Source organism: Nematolebias whitei, chromosome 1 (assembly GCF_014905685.2).
Source record: "Nematolebias whitei isolate Nwh7 chromosome 1, NemWhi1, whole genome shotgun sequence".
Lineage (NCBI taxonomy): Eukaryota > Metazoa > Chordata > Actinopteri > Cyprinodontiformes > Rivulidae > Nematolebias > Nematolebias whitei.
Genome location: NC_056498.1, coordinates 21,572,767 through 21,593,076, shown reverse-complemented (window position 1 = coordinate 21,593,076; position 20,310 = coordinate 21,572,767). Strand labels below are relative to the sequence as shown.

The 20,310-nt window shown below is 39.0% G+C and overlaps 2 protein-coding genes across 2 annotated transcripts in view; one reads left to right on the top strand and one right to left on the bottom strand.

Moving 5' to 3' along the window:
* Positions 1 to 309: 309 nt before the first annotated feature.
* Positions 310 to 5,227, top strand: pnp5a (purine nucleoside phosphorylase 5a). The gene is made up of 6 exons (XM_037688468.1): positions 310 to 341; positions 1,843 to 2,012; positions 2,093 to 2,196; positions 2,309 to 2,484; positions 2,623 to 2,813; positions 4,985 to 5,227. The coding sequence occupies exons 1-6, from the start codon at positions 310 to 312 to the stop codon at positions 5,200 to 5,202; spliced, it is 891 nt and encodes a 296-aa protein (XP_037544396.1). The 3' UTR covers positions 5,203 to 5,227.
* A 6,995-nt stretch (positions 5,228 to 12,222) lies between these two features.
* The window catches only part of capn1 (calpain 1), a 47,740-nt gene continuing 39,652 nt past the window's right edge, over positions 12,223 to 20,310 (bottom strand). Inside the window, exons 9-23 of the mRNA XM_037675606.1 lie at positions 19,891 to 19,976; positions 19,566 to 19,640; positions 19,218 to 19,378; positions 18,980 to 19,140; positions 18,865 to 18,876; positions 18,442 to 18,653; positions 17,293 to 17,332; positions 17,135 to 17,200; positions 16,973 to 17,030; positions 16,817 to 16,881; positions 16,626 to 16,694; positions 16,201 to 16,279; positions 13,850 to 13,966; positions 13,004 to 13,062; positions 12,223 to 12,875 (exon numbers count right to left, since the gene is read on the bottom strand). Of these exons, the coding sequence (XP_037531534.1) occupies positions 12,849 to 12,875; positions 13,004 to 13,062; positions 13,850 to 13,966; positions 16,201 to 16,279; positions 16,626 to 16,694; positions 16,817 to 16,881; positions 16,973 to 17,030; positions 17,135 to 17,200; positions 17,293 to 17,332; positions 18,442 to 18,653; positions 18,865 to 18,876; positions 18,980 to 19,140; positions 19,218 to 19,378; positions 19,566 to 19,640; positions 19,891 to 19,976 (1,287 nt within the window). The 3' untranslated portion in view covers positions 12,223 to 12,848. The remainder of the gene's footprint in view (positions 12,876 to 13,003; positions 13,063 to 13,849; positions 13,967 to 16,200; positions 16,280 to 16,625; positions 16,695 to 16,816; positions 16,882 to 16,972; positions 17,031 to 17,134; positions 17,201 to 17,292; positions 17,333 to 18,441; positions 18,654 to 18,864; positions 18,877 to 18,979; positions 19,141 to 19,217; positions 19,379 to 19,565; positions 19,641 to 19,890; positions 19,977 to 20,310) is intronic.

The window sequence follows — 20,310 nt, the reverse complement described above, 5'->3', positions numbered from 1 at the left end:
CCCAAGCAGTTTAGATGAATAGCCCTGCTGTAGAGGAACAGTATCTAACATAAAATAAACATACTGGATAAAAGTACCTTGTTTTACTCATGAAAGTACAGGAAGTTTCATTGCACAATCAATGGTCGTGCTTCTTACAGCCGGAACGATCAAAACACGTGATGCTAAAAACAAAACATTCACCATGACTCGTTGAAACGTTTGTTTTCCACCTGAACAAATCAATCAATAAAGATCTGACTGATCATTTACTGAACGTCAAGCGAGCTGATGGACGGATGTTGCAAAGTACAACGTTTCCTGTTGAGCATGAAGTGGACTTTAGAGATTTATGATCACTGGTATGTGGTTCCTGAACGCAGCTGCTCTTGTAAAACGGGGAGGGGGGAATGAAGTAGGGGATGCCCATCAAATATTTCCTTTTTTAAAAAACATTCTTTTTTTTTTTTGAAGGTGTGTTTGTTGAGCCAATGGCACAGCTGCAGCTCCATGCATGATTTGGTGTGGGGTGGAGGGGAAGGAGGAGCACAGATTCATGGACTTTTATAAATCCTGAGACTTCAACTCAGACTCCAGAGAGGGAACAAAACGCTTCCAGAGGACTTCAAGACAGAAGGAAAACATAAAAGATATAAGTTTTTTTTTTTTTTTACTATTTTTCTGGCTCACCATAAATATATATATTAAAAAAAAAAACCTGAGCTTTTATTTTTCACATCATCTTTGTCTATTTTGGAATTTTAATTTGTTTCCCCACTACTTTTACCTCAAACCTTTGTTTTAGTCCTTCAAAATGTTTCCAGAAACACACAAAGGGTGAGTACACTGTTAAAATATATATTTTTAAAGTTTTGATTCTGTTGAGTTTCGTGGACACGTGAGAGCAAAAATAAATTGTTTGTTCATATATTAAACTTTTAATTCAGTGTCCTAAAACATGAAGATGCTTATGTTAAATGTCTACTGGAACAAGAAAAAATTCACATAAATGCAAAATTTAGATGTTTTTACTCTATTTCTGACTCGACAGTTATATGTTTTGTTTAACTAATTTTGCCTGAATAAAGATAAAAAAAAAATTAAAAAAGTATAGAAGGTTTTGTCTTCTAGGTCAGAGGTCCCCAACCCTGGTCATCATAGCTCAATGTTCTCAGAATGTTATCAAGTTTAGCAGAAGCCGATCAATGACTAGTTCATTTCAGTCAGCTGTGTTGAAGCAGGGAAACGTCTAAAACATGCACAACAGCGGTCCATGAGGATCAGGGTTGGGGTCCTCTGTTCTAATGGTAGTTTACCAACGTGACTCTGCATGAAAGGGCCTCTTTTAAGTCTGATAGTTAAGTGATAAAAATCACTCCGCTGTTAAAATCAATTTCACGAAGAAAAAAAATGTGACGCAGGAGTTTTATGTTCTAGAGACGGGATAGGCTCTTCAAAGGGAACCAGATCTTGAGGCATTTTTCCATTCAAAGATGTTCCGTTTGTAAGGGTTAGTCACATCGCCACGTACGGTCACCAAGTACGCCAGTGACATACAATATATGGCTGTGCCACGGGACTTGTGAAGTACACAACACCCCCCTTCTCTCATGAGCACATGTCAACCATGTACAACTGCTGTGCCTCCTCCCCTTTCTTCTTCATCTCAGCATTAAAGCATCTGAGGAGGAGAAAGGAAAAAAATGACTCAACTGTCTGCAACTCGTGTTCCATTGTTTGTTTAAAAAGGCCGTTCAAAAGATTAAAATTGTTGTGAACATCTTAATCATATTCTATTTACGTGCTTCTTTTAAGTATAAGACTGAAAAGTAACCTCTACCTTTTTTGCTTTCCAACATGCAGTTACAGCTATGAGGACTGCAAGGCCACTGCTGATTGGCTGCAGACTCAAACCGACATCCGGCCCATCGTGGGCATTGTGTGTGGATCAGGGCTCGGGGGTCTGGCTGACCTACTGAAGGACCAGGTGGCATTCAACTACAAGGACATCCCCAACTTTCCACAGAGCACAGGTGAGGAACGTTACATCATACCCCTCTGTAGTTCTGCCGTGTGCTGCTGATGTTTACTCACTGGTTACTGTTTCCCTCAGTCCACGGACACGCAGGGCGCCTTGTGTTCGGCACCTTGAAAGGAAGGTCGTGTGTTTGCATGCAAGGGCGCTTCCACCTCTATGAAGGCTATCCCATCCAGAAGGTCAGTGCGTCCTGCGGCAGTCCTACTGATTGCAGACTCTTTTACCTGATTTGGTGCAACAACAAAAACAGATATTGCACATCCATAAACCAAAGTTTGTGTGTATTTCTAGATAACCCTGCCGATGCGCATCTTCAAATTGCTCGGTGTTGAGACGGTGTTACTCACCAACGCAGCGGGAGGTCTGAACCAGGACTTCAAAGTGGGTGACATCATGGTTATCAAGGACCACATCAACATGCCTGGCTTTGCTGGCAACAATCCGCTGGTTGGACCCAATGATGAGAGGTAATTTTTCTTGGTTTTAAGAAGCTTGTAATGACTGAAGGAGTTTTCTGAGCATGCTGTACTTTTCTTGCAACACCAAACCTGTTCAATTCGGCTGTCAACATTCTGCGGTTAATATGTTTTCTAATTTCCTCGCAGGTATGGTGTGCGTTTCCCCTGCATGTCCGATGCATACAATCGAGACTTGAAGCAGCTGACTTTGGACATTGGACAGGAACTTGGTTATGGAGACTTCCTGAAGGAGGGGGTCTACTGTGTCCTGGGCGGACCGTCATTTGAGACAGTTGCTGAGTGCCGTATACTGCACAAACTGGGCGCTGATGCTGTTGGTGAGTGATTTTAATGGGCATAATGATGGTTGCAACAAAAACAATGAATTTGATTGCCATATTTGGGGCTTTTTATTTGTTATAAACATGGGAGATGCAAAAGATCTCAGGCCTTATAATCAATTTGATGACTTGTCCTCTGACACAACATCCAAAGTGTGGTTAATGTAGTCCTTCCAGTCTTGTGGTATCATTCAACAACTCTATTATTTTTTTCTATTATGTGGGAAAACTGCTTCAGTTTTACTATAAAACATGAGAAACAGTAAAACCAATGAAAACCCGATTCACATAAAAGTGAAACAACTTTCCTGAACGTTATTACTCAATTGTCCAGATCAAATAAGGTTCTGTAGATACCAGTTTGGATAACTAGAGTTTGATTCTGACTATATTGATGAGCTAGTAGCTGGTCTGAGAAAGACCGAGGGATCAAAGGGAACTGCGGTTGTAGTAACAACTCCAAACTCTGCATGGTGGTTTATTTAAAAGATATTTACATTGCTCTCTATTTTGCTTTACACCAATATTTATTTATCTTTTACCCGCTTCTTCCATTTTGGGTCACGGGGATCACTGGTGCTCATGTCCAGCAGTCACTGTACGAGAGGCAGGGACACCCTGGACAGGTCTCCAGTCCATCACAGGGACACATAGAGACAAATGGGGCAAACTACCATTCACTCTCTCACTCACAGATAAGGACGAGTTAACAATCAACCTAACATGTTTTTTGTCTGTGGGAGGAAATCGGAGTACCCGGAGTAAACCCACACGTGCACGGCGAGAACATGCAAACTCCACCCAGAAAGGCCCCGGGACAGAATTTGATCCAGCAACCTTCTCTCTAAGAGGAAACCGCTCTACCAACTGAGCCAGTGTGCCGCCCTATCACTATTTATGTAGAATTCAATGGGTATTTCCAAGCACACATAGCAACGGCAGCTAGCGGTAACACTGGCAGGGATATCTCAACATTCCTGCTAGAATATCTACAGTAATATGAAATGATGCAAACGCTTATAAAATAGCATTTGCTTGAACCACTACAGAACTTCAAAAGCTTGGACTTGTTTTGGAACGCAGCATTCCACTTTGGTCTCGACTCTGCTCAGACAAATGTCTGTGGTGTTAGTTCATTAGTCTGGTCAAAACTGGACACTCTTTCTCCAGACTGAGGTCATTCAAACGGTATAACGGGTAAGATAATTATGCTTAACTTTTCAAAAGATCCCCACTTTAAGATATCTGAACTATCTGCTCAAGGAATGGACGACAGCAACTTTGGCAGACTATTTGCACACTTTAAAGTTCATGCTGAATCATCCAGGTACAAAACCCATTAATGGTCAATCAGGTCATCTAGACATTTTCTTTTTTGTGGAAAGACATTTCTCCCTCTATCCAGAGGGCTTCATCAGTCTGAGAAGTCCCAAGTCAACTGCTTTCCCCACTAAGCAGTGCACTCCTTTAGTGGACCAACCAGTTTGCTGGTGATAAGATGGTTTCTTGGGGATGTCCTGTCCCCCGTCGACTCCTCCCAGGCTTGCAGCCACACCCAAAGTGGTTCAAGACATCAAAGTTCATGCTCAATCATCCAGATACAAAATCCAATAATGGTCAGTCAGGTCATCTGGTCTAAAAATAAAATTTAAAAAATAAAACTGGAATTTGACAGGGTTAGGGGAGTGGTGGCGCTGAGGTTAGAGAAGGTGAGCCCGTGATCGGAAGGTTTCCAGTTCAGTTCCCTGGATCGACAACATCAAAATGTGGGTGGGAAAGGTGAAACACCTACACCTTTCTCCATCCTCATTTGCCCCACTCTGGGCCCTTGAGCAAGGCCCTTAAACCCACCATCTAATCCCCCGAGCGCCCTAGATGGCAGCTCTCTGCTCCACACAGAGGGCTGTGGTAGCTCGGTGGTCTGTGGTTGTGTCATGAAAGACATCCAGCGTAAAAATAAGTGCCAAGTCTTCGTGCGAGTTAGTTCACTGTTGTGACCCCTGAAGAAGAGAGCAGCCGAAATATTTCTTTTTATATCCATAAGCAGATTATAAACAATACGCGTTTGTCAATAGTTTAAATTTTGCTTTGTTATGAAAACAATGAGCAAACTTGTTTAGTCTGAATTTTCATTTGTTCATATATTCCTTTTTTATTGTCATTTTTAGGCATGAGCACAGTCCACGAGGTGATCGTTGCACGTCACTGCGGCTTGCGGGTCGTTGCCCTCTCGTTGATCACCAACCTGGTGGTGACAGACTACGACAGCGAAGAGAAGGCCAACCATGAAGACGTCCTTCAGACGAGCAAGCAGCGAGGAGAGCAGCTGGAGCGGCTAGTTTCCACGCTGGTGACCCGGATTGAGCCCAACAACAACTACATCTAAGAGGGCAGGATTTAAGCTCTTTAAGACACTTCTGCCGGCTCACATTTATAACGTTTGTGCCTAAGAAATTCCTCCCTGGTTTAAAATTAGGTGTTCTGTTGAAGAAAGAATTGAAAAACTTCCATGTGCCCTGTAGGACACGCATTCCTCTGACAGGTGGCTCCACACTAAGTCACTTCTTAGCTTTTTGTATCATTTTATAAATGGGGTGCATTTGCTCTAATTTATGTGATCCACTTGTAAAAATGTCTGAAATTTAAGAAAATCATAAATCTGCTGTAAGGATCTTAGCAGTGGTGTGGACTCGAGTCACATGACTTGGACTCGAGTCAATGATATTATGACTTTAGACTTGACTCGACAAATGTTCTGAGACTTGGGACTTGACTTGGACTTTTACAGCAGTGACTTGGGACTTGACTTGGACTTTGACCTGTTTACTTGAAAATACTTGATATTTTACCCATAATCTAAAGTTTAAAAACTGAAAATAGTTCTACAAAACATACTTGAGCTTCGTGGATTCAGTGGTGTCTTCCTCTCATTCGAGCCGATGCAAGCAGCATGATTTCGGTTAGCCGCGCTCGGTCTGCACCCTCCTCCGAGGCGCAATGTTTCACTTAGGGACCGTCAGTAAATTACCAAACCAAACATTCTTGAGAATAATTTTTTTATAGCTTTTATGTCATGTGACCCACTGACACACAACAGTGCAGCACTACAGCTGAGTCACTACCTGGATATTGCTGATGAACAGAACACCCTTTTGTTCTGGGCAATGAACTTCACTGTTTCATGTGGCCACCAGGGTTCTGGCAGTGCCTGCATGTAGCACTCCAGTGAAGCCAGTTTTCAGCTATGGCGGCATCATTCTACAGCCTCATCGTGCACAAATGACTGACAGACTTTTGGCCAGTTTGATCTTTTGCAAATGCAGAATAGCCAACTGAAATAACAAAGTTCACATTCCTGTTCATTGGTCAGTTCATGTCACTCACACATGGACACTTACAAACACGTGTTCACTAAGTGACTTGATGAGAGAGGACAGGAAATAAATTTACTGTGATGGTTCTTTGTAACGTACTGTGGAAATGTCAGCATTTTTGTCTGAACATGGAGTTCTGCTCTTGCATTTTTCACTGGATGTTTATTCTTGAAAATTATAGTTTAAAGGAAGACTATTCTTGCAGCTAAGTTTAAATGAAATGTTCAATATAAAGGTGCAATTATAGAATGACTTTTTTTTAACACCTTGTAAGTTAGATACACGTTTCATCACAATTTTAAATAGATTTAAAAAGAAAGTATACCTCCATTATTTACATTAATAGCATAACAAATTGCAACATTTAAAAAAAAAAGACTTGAAAGGACTTGAAATTTCAAGTTTCAGACTTGAAACTTGACTCTGACTTGAGGATAAAGACTTGAGACTTACTTGATACTTGCAAAACAGTGACTTGGTCCCACCTTTGGATCTTAGTGTTATGAAGCTTTAGAAATGTGTACATTACTTAGTATTTAACGCTTGTTTTTTTATGTTTCTGTTACTAAAAGTGCTATTTATTAAAATACTACTTTGTTAGTGTGGTTATTTAAAGTGTAGTTGGTGACATTTTAACAGTTGGAATCTCAGCTTTATGACCTTTGATAACTTTGATAAATGGTTAATACTTTTAACACAATATAGTCCCTCGCTACTTCACGGTTCGACGTTTGCGGACTCGCTCTTTCATGGTTTTTCAAAGTAAGATTGTACACCGTACACGATTGTCAACTTTAATATTGCTCACGTGATTGGGACAGTATGAGATACAGTAAAAAGTTATTGAAAAAACAGTACTTTGGACAGGCACCACCGTTTTGTAGTTTTCTCTCTCAATAAGCCTATACTGTATTTATTTATTTATTTATTTAATTATTTCTATAGCACTTTACACAACCATGGTGATGGTGACCAAAGTGCTTAACAAAAAACAGTACTTAAAATGACAATAGGTTAAAAGCAAGAAAACACAACATAATAGCACAAATAAAACCAGAAATGTCACCACATATTTACGTACTAAAAGCTTGTTGGAATAAAAAAGTCTTACGCTTCGATTTAAAAGGGCCAAGTTCAGTAATCTGATGCAGATCAAGTGGGAGCTTATTCCAGAGTATATCACCATATCATAGTGTATCACCAGTCAAAAGGACTACATTACCCAGAAGACAACGGCACACTACTCAGATGCAAAAGTTGCATTCCGCTGAAATGGAAGGAAAGTTTTGATCCGGTCCGAAAAAGTTTGGTCCTTATTCATAGTGATTTAGCAGTCAGTGGATGCAGAGCTGAACTGACTGGGAATTAGACCAGAACCGGACTTCTAGCCTCATCGGTCAGAGTGCTGCTTGCCGACCCATGAAGTCTCTCGAGCGGGGAGGCGTTGCTTGGAGGTCCAGTATTTTCTCTGGAGCTCACCGGGACTTTTTAAATTTGGATTTGGATTTGGACTTGATCTGGACCATTGTGTGGTTTTGTGCTGGTTCTCTGAAAGTCTGGCTCTCTCGAAAAGCGTCTGGTGCTCAACAGCTGCAGAGAGCCGGTCAGACCCAGACCAAAACCAGACGAAGGCTGGTGAGTACCTATATAAAATTTTGCAGTACAGTACATACATGTATGTTGTTAAAATTACTTTGTTTTAAGAGTTTAGAACATTGTGGGCTTCATCGCTGCAGGGTAGGTCTGCCGGACCAAACTGAACTGAACAGAGCCGGACTGGAACAGAGCTTTTTTTGTGGGAAGCAGGACTTAATTTGATCTGGATCCTGCCAGATCAAGATTTGGGAACTCTTATTTTCACAGGGTGCGTTCAGGCAACTCAAATCTCCGCCCCTAAAAGTCCAAAGTCATTGCGCATTTTTATTTAAAAAAAATCTCGAAACTATAATTAAACAGCACAACTAAATTGCAAACCAGTTTGACAGTTTAAGTGGCTAATAAATTTTTTTTTTCATTATTTATTAAAAATACGAGGGGAGACGTTGCCCTGGGCCCAGCGGACCCAGTCTGTGGAGTGGATGTTCCGGCCACAGCACGTGAACATGCTCCTGCCCAGCAAAGATGCGGACGGCATGTCCCGTGGGGAGGAAGTGTCTTCAAACCCCTCGAGTGGCGCGCCCTGCGGACAGTGCACGTTACGCCCAGGAGCATCTCCAGAAAGCTCTACAGAGCGCACGCACAACTGCTGATGTGTCAGCCCTCCCGCATACATTTCAGACATAAATAAAAAAGCTTACGGTTAAAAAAAAATTACGAAAAATATTTGATGTGTATTATTCACATTAATCACGTATCAAAACGACAACGATAATTTGTCAAAATAAGCGCAATCAAAATGTCGAAAAGACCGTCCAGCACTTTACTTTCATTAAATAAATGGATGGTTTGTCTCCAGCTGGACAACCGAGAATTGAAGCACCTGAAGGTGGTGGTAATCGAGATTGGAGCAGAACAACGAGCAAGACTGGATTCAGCTGAAGAGAGTTCGGGTCGGAACCGTGAAGTGTGTGTGGAGGGGAGAAAGATTTGTTCTATTCACACACAAGCTTTCGAAAATAGTAATTGAATCAAGTGCTTGCAAATGTAGGTAAACATAGATGTTTAACAACCGTTAAAATACACCAGAATGCAGGAAATGGCATCTACTTTATTCGAAATTTTCTGGGGGAGGACCCCCAGACTCCTCCCCTCCCAGACTCATCCCCCCCTCTGGGAAAGAGAAAAGAGAGAAAAAAAAAGAGAAAGAGAGAAGAAGAAAGAGAAAGAGAAGAAAGAAAGAGAAAGAGAAAGAAGAAAAGAAAGAAAGAGAAAGAGAAGAAGAGAGAGAGAAAAAAAAAACTAAAAGAAATATAGCATTCCTACTTTGCAGTTTTTCACTAATTATTGCGGAGGGGAACGTAACCCCCATGATAAACGGACTACTTTACACCAAAACAATCAAAACTCACATTCATGAATTTTATTACCCTTCATGAATTTATTAAAATTTAGACATGTTTTTGTTTTTAACGTTTAATCACTTACATAGACCTAGATAATACATTCAGAGGCTCATCAAAAACTTCCCCAGATTTATTATGTAATTTTGTACAGATCTTTCACAGATAAGGTGACACTGTAACCCAACATGTGGCAAGATCGATGGGTTCAAAGGGACCCGGTATATTACCCCTGTAAACATTACATAAGCATCGTTACACAGCACAAAGAAAGAAAAGTCAGCAGGATACAATACGAGAGTTGGGCTTTTACTTAAAAACATAGCAAGATACAAAAAAATAGGCAGAACAAACATTTTTGTACGTAAATGCCGAGAAAAAAAAAAATTTACTTCCCTCTGAAGCTAAACAATTTGGCAGGCAGAGATTTGTCACATTTTACACAGCGTGCACACGACATCTCCATTGATTTTGCAGAATTGTTCACATTCACCTTAAACATTAAAAAGTCTTCTTTATAAGGTTAAATAAAGTCGACATCCCATTTCCAGAGTACAAAATCCAGCCAATAAGAATAAAAAAACAAGGTATATTTTTCAATACATTGTAAAACAGTCCAGAATGCCATGCATAATTAATAAGCAGTTGATATAGAAAGCGAAACATGACTGGATATATAGCAGTCAGCACATTCTTTATGATACAGTGCACCATTGTGTTTGCAGAAACTGCCGGGCCCAGAAAAGCTTCACCAATGCTGAAGGTTGATGCAAAATTTGGCCACAAGTTGTCAGCATCAAAGGCAAGAAGCATCGCTACAAACGCTTGCAGAGGTTTTGTGCATACATTTGTTGAACACTGCGTGCAAGACGCAATTCTAGGTTTTTACCCTCTTTTTTTCTGACATGTAAAACCGGTTTTGTGTCAAACTCCAAAACCAAAGTGCAAAAGAAGTTGCTTCTATAAACAGCAGTTTTGCCACAAGTCTGCAAGATTTTTTTTAAGAATCAAGGACAAATTCTCATGGAGTTAATCGAACAGCTGTTTAGACGAAAACCTATTTAAGCTCAGCCTCTTTTAAGCCTCAAAAATGTCATACCAGTTCAAGCAAAAGGTAATACTTACACCAAGTTACATTTACTGTACATCAGAGTTTGATTCACAAGTTACATTCTGCAACATGTTTTGTATCCAACATGTTGCAACAGACTGCAGGTCATGATCCAGTCCATCAAGTCTTCAATGTAAATAACCATCTGATGCGAAACAGTGTACAAAGGTGCAACAGAGCTCGTGCTTTAGAGGTGCAAGATGTTTCAGATCACTAAAAATTGCACTGTAACAATCTGAGCCAAACCTCAGCTCCCCGATTCTCCTATGCTGCTCTGACTCCACAAGAACCCTTTACAAAAATCTGTAGTTATTTCAAAGAGATGGGTGAAGTTTGAAATGATGTTCTGTTAAATAATTATGAGCAGCGACATCAGTCAGAGCACAGAGTTTCAAGATAAGGCCAGTAGCCGTCATCCAGGCTAGGCTAACAGCTAGCCAGACGATGACTCATTTTATATTTTTATCAGGTGTATAAAATAACTTTTCAAAAATGGCATGCAGGTGTGAAAGAACACTAAATTATATTAAGCATCTACATTTGTGCACAACACACTGTTTAGTTTGCCGCCATTTTCTCAACCGAACGTCAGCGTTACGCGTATTTTGGCCTCCTGAAGTAAAACGCATCAATCCAGAGGGAGTTGACTTGACGTTTGGATTGATTATATGAGCTGAGCTGATCAGGTGGGCTGATACATTCAGCGGCATCAGAAGGCTGACGCTGATGTAAGTAAAACTATGTATAAAGGGGCACCAGTTTGGCTAGCCATTAGCCTAGCCTGGAGGATGACTTCTGCCCTTTATGCTCTGATGTCACGACTGATAAGACCAACTGTTGATAACTATTTGCCAGAACATCCTTTAAAAATATTCATGTATAAGTTACAAGTCTATCCTATTCAACAGAACTCTTTTGAAAAAAAAAAAAAAAAAAAAAATCAGATTTAGCATCCCTTAGCATCCAGCAAATTTCCAGGTGAGTTAGCATTGATGGCTAAAACTTTAAAAACAACCTAAAACAAATGTAAATCTTTTTAGGGGTATTAAAGGAGCTGGGAGGTTAAAGGGCGATAAAGTACTTGCAATTATTCCTGTTTCAACTGCTATATTCAGCAAAGACAACTTTTGAGGAGCTAATTATGCTACTTAGCGAAGTGGCTAATCTGAACAACTCGAATAGGGCGCTGTGATCGTCACGATTATTTTGTTCAGACAGCATTTTGATGAATCAAATTCAACGTTTAGTAAAAATTAAAGATACAATGCTGAGAAAACAAATGATCCTTAAATATTTGGGAAGTTGTACAAGTTCTGGACTTTTGAGTCTTTTTGCCAACAAAACATTAAGAAAATGTAAGTGCAATTTCTATTTATAGATTATTTTAAATAACGAAACAATAATATTATTTACGGTAATTATTTTAAATATATTCCTTTTACATGAACTTGTACATTATAATATGGTACTAAATCAGGCCATGAAGACGAGTATTAGCAGGAAGTGATGACATGTCTTACTTCTGTGTCGTTTTGTTTGTGGTATAAAACTAACCTTCATTGGGTTATCAATGTGAAAACGTGTGATAATGCAGCACAAATTCTCCAAATCATTTTTTGTGACACTAAAATGTTTAGGAAAAATAAATGGAAGGCAACTTGCAGTGATTTAGAGCTGCACCAAGTGAAAGTGAGAACTTTGAAAAAAAATAAAAGTACTGATACAAGTGAACATAAGTGAGGATGGCTTTTGTTAGGCTGAAAAAATAATTTGGAAAAACTGTGAAACTCACAGGAGTTACCAAATCAGTGAATTATTAAAAAAAAAATTAATAAAGTTAATTTGTGAACACTTTAAACCCTGAAAATTATGCACAAGCAATGAACCAAAAATAATTATTTTAAAATCACCTCAGCTCCATCAATTTAAGCCCGTTGTGTTAATGTTTTAAGGCAGATTTACATAAAAAAAAAGGATATAATAATTGTTAATTTATGTTTGGATCCGACTGTAAATCATGCCTTAAAAAAATGTGATCATTTTAAGTGCTTTTTTTTAATCTAAAGCATTTTGTCCTGTTAAATTTATTGGACCTTTCTGGTCTGGTAGGTGCAAGTTTAACTTTATTCAACTATAAATCCAGAAGAGTTATAAAATCTATGTTATAAAAGTGAAGTTAATTTGTACAGCCTGAAAGACATGTTGGCTACATTTAGTAAAAAGTTGTTTACTTTAAAAATGAACTTTGTCTCCACCCACTAAACCCAAACCAGTCAGTTCATTCCTGCTGGTCAGCTGCTTTGCCTTCACATGAAGGTTTGTATAAACTTTTTGACAGGACCGACAGCGAGCGCAGCAGAGAATTCATTGGACAGAACATGCTACAACTAAACGATTGGCAAAACATTTCCATTTCAGGCACTGAAATGATGAAACTATAATTTTTTTTGGCATCGTAAGGCCTCAGCAGAGAGGATCACAGACGAGAGGAAGAACTGAAGGCACTTCTGGAACAGCAAATACTAGGCCCGGAGCTGCAGCTGGATCTTTAGGCGAACATGGTCAGAGTAATCCACTGAAGAACAAAGAACAGGAGCTGTAGATTAATGTCAGAGCAGCACTGTGCACAGTAACAGGAATGAAACTAATTCATATGTCGCGTGAATGGAAATGTGCAGTCTAAATAACAGTGTGCAGCTGTACCTGAAAGAAGTTCAGGGATATTTGACCGTCTTTGTCTGTGTCCATGGTCTTAAATGTTTCTGAAATGGAAGAGAAAAAAATGAATTGGCAGAAACACTGCCACTCCAAAAATTAAGATATCCTCAAAAATTGACAGTTTCTAGAAATAATGTTATTTGTGGGTTCCTAAAACACTGTTTCCATGTAGACACATTGCTGAAACAATAAAATAAACATTTGTGTATTCACAAAAACACTGACCCTGTGTGGACAAGGCCAATGTTCTAAGTAAGAGTTTTTTTTCCTACTAACATAAAGTTTATTTATTTATTTATTTTTCCCTCAGTGATTTTCTCCAGAGGTTGTCAATATTAAAATTATATTAAATTGTGGTTGTGTGCTTAAAAGGCTACATACTCAGTGAAAATAGGAAACAATTTTAAAACAGTGAATAAATAATTAAAATAACAGGATCATTCTCTAGCCATGGTCCCATTTCTTTTGTTTTTTATTTTGTGGTTAAATTAGACTTGATCGCCACCTACTGACCTGGCATGGACATTTCAGGATTTATTTATTTATTTGTAAATTTCTGCAACGTTGTGTTGTCAAAACAATTTTAAATTAAATAAACGGAAAATATCTGCATTATATGATGTTTTAAGTTTCCACTAGCTATTATGGATTAGCAGCACTTATAGATATAAAAATCCCACAATGTCTTGAACAATTAGTTGTTCAAACGAAATAGAAAATTTAAACATATTTTTTAAATATTTCATAATAAAAACTTGACAAATTAAATATCCCCACACGGGGACACGACGTCTCAGCAGGTTACAAACACCGAGCAGCATCGTGACTTACTGAACATGGTCTCCAGTCGGACCAGACAGTTGACAAAGTTGTCAAAGTCAACAGCCATGTCGTCCTCAGTGTATCTCAGGATGATCAGCTGGAACAGGTGGTTGGTGAGCTTGAAACCTAAACAAGGAAAGAGAAAACAGACTCATCAAGTAGAATCATTTATTAAACGTGTAGGGCAGAAGGAACACGATTGTCCTCATCAGAACTCTTAAAATCTTGAACAGGAAACAACATCACCTCCAATATACTTTTTAAACATTGGTTGTTGAGTTTTTAAAACATAAAATCTGCAAGTGTACAATTGGTATTTAAAATTATACATGCTACTGCCTCTAAAATATTTTGTTCATTGGATCTCTGAGTATATGAAAAAAAGAAACAAGGACCACCTTTAGATGGGTGCGCAGAGTTCTTAAACAAAAAACTACCGTAATTTCCGGACTATAAGCCACTACTTTTTTCACAAGCTTTGAACCCTGCGGCTTTTACAATGCTGTGGCTAGCTAAAGGATTTTTTTTTTTTTTTTGACGGGCTAATGAGCTTCAAGCTGCCAAAACAACTAGTCTCATCACATCTGAACGCTCACATGGCTGCCCAATACACTTGGAGGTGGATCCTCGTAACTCAATGAGACTACCTGTACCTACAAAGCTCAATCACCTAGCTCCATGTTATATTCCAGATCTTATCGTTCCATATTTTCCTAAAGGAGCACGTCACTCTCAGACTGCAGGCTTACTTTCAGTTCCTAGAGTTTCCAAAAGCAGAATGGGAGGAAGATCTTTCAGTTCTCAGGCTCCTCTCTTGTGGAACCAACTTCCAGTTTCTGTCTGTGAGGCTGACACATTGTTCAGTTTTAAGACTGGACTTAAGACTTTCCTTTTTGATAAATCCTGTAGTTAGGGTTGGCTTTTTATGCTGCTATAGGATTAGACTACTAGAGGACAAATTGACCTCATTTCCTTAATGAATTGTTAAAATTGAATAGTTTTCATTTGATATTATTTTTATCTTAAAATGCAATTCTTGCCCTGCCATTGTGTATCTGTTCCTCCTTCCTGTTCTCCTCAAATCCATCCGGTCAAAGCAGATGGCCTCTTGTCCTTAGCCTGGTTCTGCTAAAGGTTTCTTCCTCATGAGGGAGTTTTTCCTTTCCACTGTTGTCTTCATGCTTGTTCAAGATGAGAGTTCTGTGATGGAGTTAAATTCAAAACAGTCTGCTCCTCAAATAACTTTCTTTTTATATACGGTATATGAATGTTTCTGTTCAGTACCCTGAGATGACTTCTGTTGTGATTTGGCGCTATATAAATAAACTGAATTGAAATGAATTGTATAAATAAACTGAACTGAAATGAATTGTATAAATAAAAGATTATAAATAAATAAAAATCAACCCAATGAAATTACCAAACAGGTCACAGTGGACCAAAGAAATTTTTGAATGACCGTAAATCAAACAAACTCGCACTAAATTCTTCCGATCGGTCATTTTGCACTTCATGCACACACCCTCATCATGGAAAACACGAAGAAATGCGGATGATGCAGCTTTTAAGTTAAAGGCGATAGATCTGGCTGTCGCAGGAGGAAATGGAGCTGCTGCATGTAAGCTTGGCATCAATGAATCTATGGTGAGACATTGGAGATGGCAATTAATTACTTTTCCTACTGTATTCTTTTTTTTTTTTTAACCAGACATGTTACCGGCACTGTTCATAAACAAACACTTAATGTACATATTTGTGTATGTTATTGATACACATTTAATTTAAAAAAAATTTTAATCTTTCTATGCAAGTATCTCATGTTATAACGTGGACACTAGCAGCTTATAAAGTGTACAAAATTGATTTTTTTTATTTTATTTAGTGGGTGTGGCTTATATTGCAGTGCACTCAATAGTACAGAAATTATGGTACACTGGGACAATCAGCATTTTTATTCAAAGCCACAACGGATTGGAACAAGCTTCACACAGACCTGAAGACCAGCAAAAACCACAAAACCTTCCCCAGAGAAACAAAAATAGAAATAAAAAATAAATAAAAGGATTTTAAGAACTCCAACTTGTCAGCACTGACTTCACATTTTTCAAATAAAAATAATACTCTGATCAGGGTCCATGTACCTTTTGATAGGTATTCTCATTGTATGAATTCATATTTTGTGCAAGATATAATGTTTCTATGTCCTTGTTTTGACTGTTTTTCACTTAGATATATTTAGTGTCTTTGCTTGCCTGCCACAGGGACTGCAGATGGAAATGAGCTGAAAATTATAATCTGGTACAGAGCATCTTAATTATTACTAGTCCCTGACAAATACACAAAAAGATAAAGATCACTACCTGCAGATTCAAGAGCCATCCTCATCTCATAGGAGCTCATGGTGCCGGATTTGTCCAAGTCAAACTGCCTGAATATAGTCTGGTATCCAGTGGAGATGGAGGAGAAAGAGAACAGAAAATAAAGAATAAATCAACAGTTCGATGCCAAACAATAAAACAAAAATTACATGTACATAATAAGTTTTAGGAGTTTCCAACCTAGGCATAGAGTGCCATTTTCAAATACAAACATTTGGAGCTTTTCAGCATAATCATCACATTTTGGCTGTAGCCGTTATTGATCATAGTAATTTCACACATCATCCCAATTGAGGACTTCTGTGCACATTTCACACAGCAGAAAAACGCAGTGTCCATTGAAAAGAAAGAGCTTGTAATATTTCGAAGCAAAGTTCTTTAGCGTGTCCAGCGGCTCCGAGTCTCACCAGGTATCGTTTGATTTTCTCCCAGAGAACATGGAACTCCGTGAGGCCCAACTTCCCACTGCCGTCCGTCTGCGAGAAGGAGCTCAGGAACCTTTGGAAAATTCACTTTTCCACAGTTTTTGAATAAAACAAAGTCTCCATGGCTGATGAACTAATTAATCTAGTTAAAAAAAAACATGGTCCAAGGATACATCCATGAGGTTTATCATGCTGCGACAAGCTTCTTTACCAAAGCCGTCCGTCTTCAGGTCCTTATCTGTTCACAAGAAAAGCAAACGAATAACGTGAATTAGTAAATATACAGTCTTGGAGAAATAGAGGCGTTTTAGAAACTACTAGTGACTGACGTTTGGCTATGATCCTGTTCAGGATGGTTTGCAGCTCCGTGACGCTGATCTCCATGTCCTGTTGGAACAAGTGGAGTTAACGGAGGTTATGGGGTTTAGGGTTTTAAACACTAGGAACCTCTCCTCTGAGTAAACCCTCTGTGATCTTCTCAGTGTGCTTACAGCTCCGGCCAGCTGTCTGAAGAGATTCTTGAAGGCTGCATCAATCTGGCTCTCATCCAGTTTGGTCTGAAACACAAATATGTTCGTCTCACTCTTTTCTATTAGTTCATGTGACTCAGTGTTAAAACCCATCAGGAGTTGGGGTTTTTTCTCCTCACCTCAGCTGGAAGTTCTGCTACAACTTTATCATCCAGCTCCCTGATTGGAAGAGGAGAAACCAGAAAAAATAAAAATGTATTAGTTTTATACTAACTGGTATTAGACCTGATTTTATAAAAGCAAAGCGTTGCAAAACACAAACTGAAAACCATTATTTTTTTAAAGGCTACTCATGTGTTGGGTTTTTGACTGAGTTCTGAGTTGATCTGATTTGTTGCCATTCTCTGTTTTGTCGAGTTCCTAACCGTGTTGCACTTTTGTGAATGTTTTAGATCGGTTCATAGAGTTGAATGAATTATATATACATATATATATATGCATACAAATTTATACATGTTTTTTATTTACCGTTTTTTTTTGGACTATAAGGCCCAATATCAATGAATGGGTCTGGTTTTTTTTTTTTTTACATAAGGCATATCGGATTATAAGGCGCATTAAGTGAAACACGTTCAGTTTGACAGATTTTTGAGCACATAAAATTGGTTTAAGGTCAGTAAGCACAACCAGAATTAATACATAAAGTGCACCTGATTATAAGGCTCAATGTCAATTTTTGAGAAAATTAAAGGATTTTAAGTGCACCTTATAGTAAACTATACTATATTTATAAGAATCCATCCTAGTTTTGTGATTCGGAACTTCTTGGATATGTAAAACACATTATCACACATGTGTGACTATCACTTTTCGCACCAGATGCCAAAAACAATAATGGAGCCATTTAATTTCAATTTTTTCCTGCGGCTGTCTCACATTATTCTGATCCAGTCGCCTTTGAACTTTGATCGTTTGCTGAACGTGTTAACGGTGAAATGTCATCATAGCAAAAGAAAAAAGCTACAGTTGTTTCAGTAGAATGTTTCGTGCGTTCTTTCTCTGTGTCGTGATATGTTGTCAATTTGTATGTTCACGCCACCTAGTGGTGCATCATGGGTATTTCTCCATTTTGCTAGAATCATGTAGACTTTAGCAGAAAAACATGGTTTTTTTTATATAAATGGAAAAAAACATCCACTTGAAAAACATTCTGAATAGTATAGACAGGGTCTAAATCTGAATAACAATCAGCCTTATTTAAATAATAAGTAGACTCATTAAATCATTAGTTATGACTGGTTTCTCACACATGTTTTTACAGCACTCACTCGGAGTTCGCAGGCTTCTCTGAGAAAACTCTGAGGACAAAGTCGCCCTCTTTGTGTGGCTCAAAGGTGGAGGGGACAACGATGTACTCTCCAACCGGCAGCTGCAGCCGCGAGCTGACCTCCCTCAGGTTGATGAACTGCTCTGAGCGAGCGCTGGAGGCATGAGTCAGGAAGAAGTCCTGCTTCAGGTGGACGCCTGACTTCCCCACAAACTGAGAGGAGAGTTGAGAGTTGGCACATATTCAGGAAACCCTACAAAACATTTCCTCAAGACGGTTTCTAATAAACATTTGGTTAACACATGAAAAGACAGGAGTACTATTATGGTGAAAGAATATCTGAATTTCAGGGAGAACATGTAGCACTTGACAAACGTATGAATCACCAGAAATATGTTTGAAAGTAAATCTGCAGAACTCCTACCTCGTTTGGAACCTGCAAATAAAACAGGAGATGAATGGTTAGAAATAAAACAAACTTTTTTTCCTCACAATATATAAAAAAACATGTTCAACTTTGTGAGGGAGTTGCTGCTGACCCCGTACAAAGCAAACCCAATGGTCTCCATGTCTTCGCCCTCTCGTCGTTTCTTCCTGCGGTCCTTCTGCATGAGGCCGATCAGGAAGCTACAGTCTCGTTTTCCGGGGGTGTCCGGGTTCTGCAGGTTGATCTTAAACTGAGGATTCAGCCAAAACGTTGCTGCAGAGGAGAGGGGGGTGGGGGGAAAGGTCAGCTCGCTCCACCTCCTCTGGGTCAGTCCTGGTTTTCTACAGTACCTGGGTAGTTGCGGCAGCCTCCAGCAGTGCTGCCTCGTCGCCACTCCCCCTGGAAGAGCGACGAGCTCCACTTCTTCATCTGGCTGTTCTGCAGGGCGTCTGCCGTCAGGTTGCAGATCTCCAGACGGGTGAACTCCCGCAAGAAGTCACTGAAAGACATCCTGATAGACGGACACAAGTAGATTATTTTTATTCTAATAAAGCCTGAAAGAGGATCTTTATTTTAATTAAAACTGATGCTGACACTCCAGATAAATTGATGACAAACAAAACATTTCACCAGCATGGAAGAAAATGGAGCACTAACGTTAAAGTATTAGTTTGATTATATTCTTTGAAGTGACTCACCAGAATTCTCCGTCTTCACTGCGGTTCTGTAGCCGACTTCTGGCAGAACTGTCCACGCTGCCCCACTCTCTGGAGCTGCACAAGGAAAAATAAATATGGATTTTTTTTGGGAATGGAGAAATAAACACCAAAAAGTGAGATGCCCTCTTTTTCCAAATGCACCAAATATCTGATGTCTTTAAATATTAATGAGAACAAACTCCACTCAAAAAAAAAAAAAAGTATGAAATATTCCTTTTAAAATCAGTCATTCACAACAGAAAAACTATATTAACTCTCATTTTTGGTTGTAGGCTCCAAAAATACCAATAGGAGAGAATCTTACTCATCACTCCAGGGTCCAGTCCATTCCACCTCCCCCCACGGGTTCCTGATACGAACCAGCTTTGTTGGAGTTCCTCTGTAAACTACCTGAGGATACACAAAAACAAATAAACAAGCTGATGTTTAAGTTTGGTTTAGTGTTGCACACAAACAGAAGCCATTTCTGCAACAGCACATATAGCACATTTATTTAACGTTACTCTGAAACAGACAGCAGGAGATAAAGCATAAAAAGACCCCATCTAGCTGAAGTACTTGATTACTACAGAATATGATGTAATAGATTACAACTGAATCAGTATTCAGCTGCTCTTCACTACTGTGACAACATCAATTAGGTGCTGCAGAACAATTTATTGTCCATTTACAATACTGTTTTCCTGTTTTCTATATTAACACATTCAGCTCACGCTTTGCTACA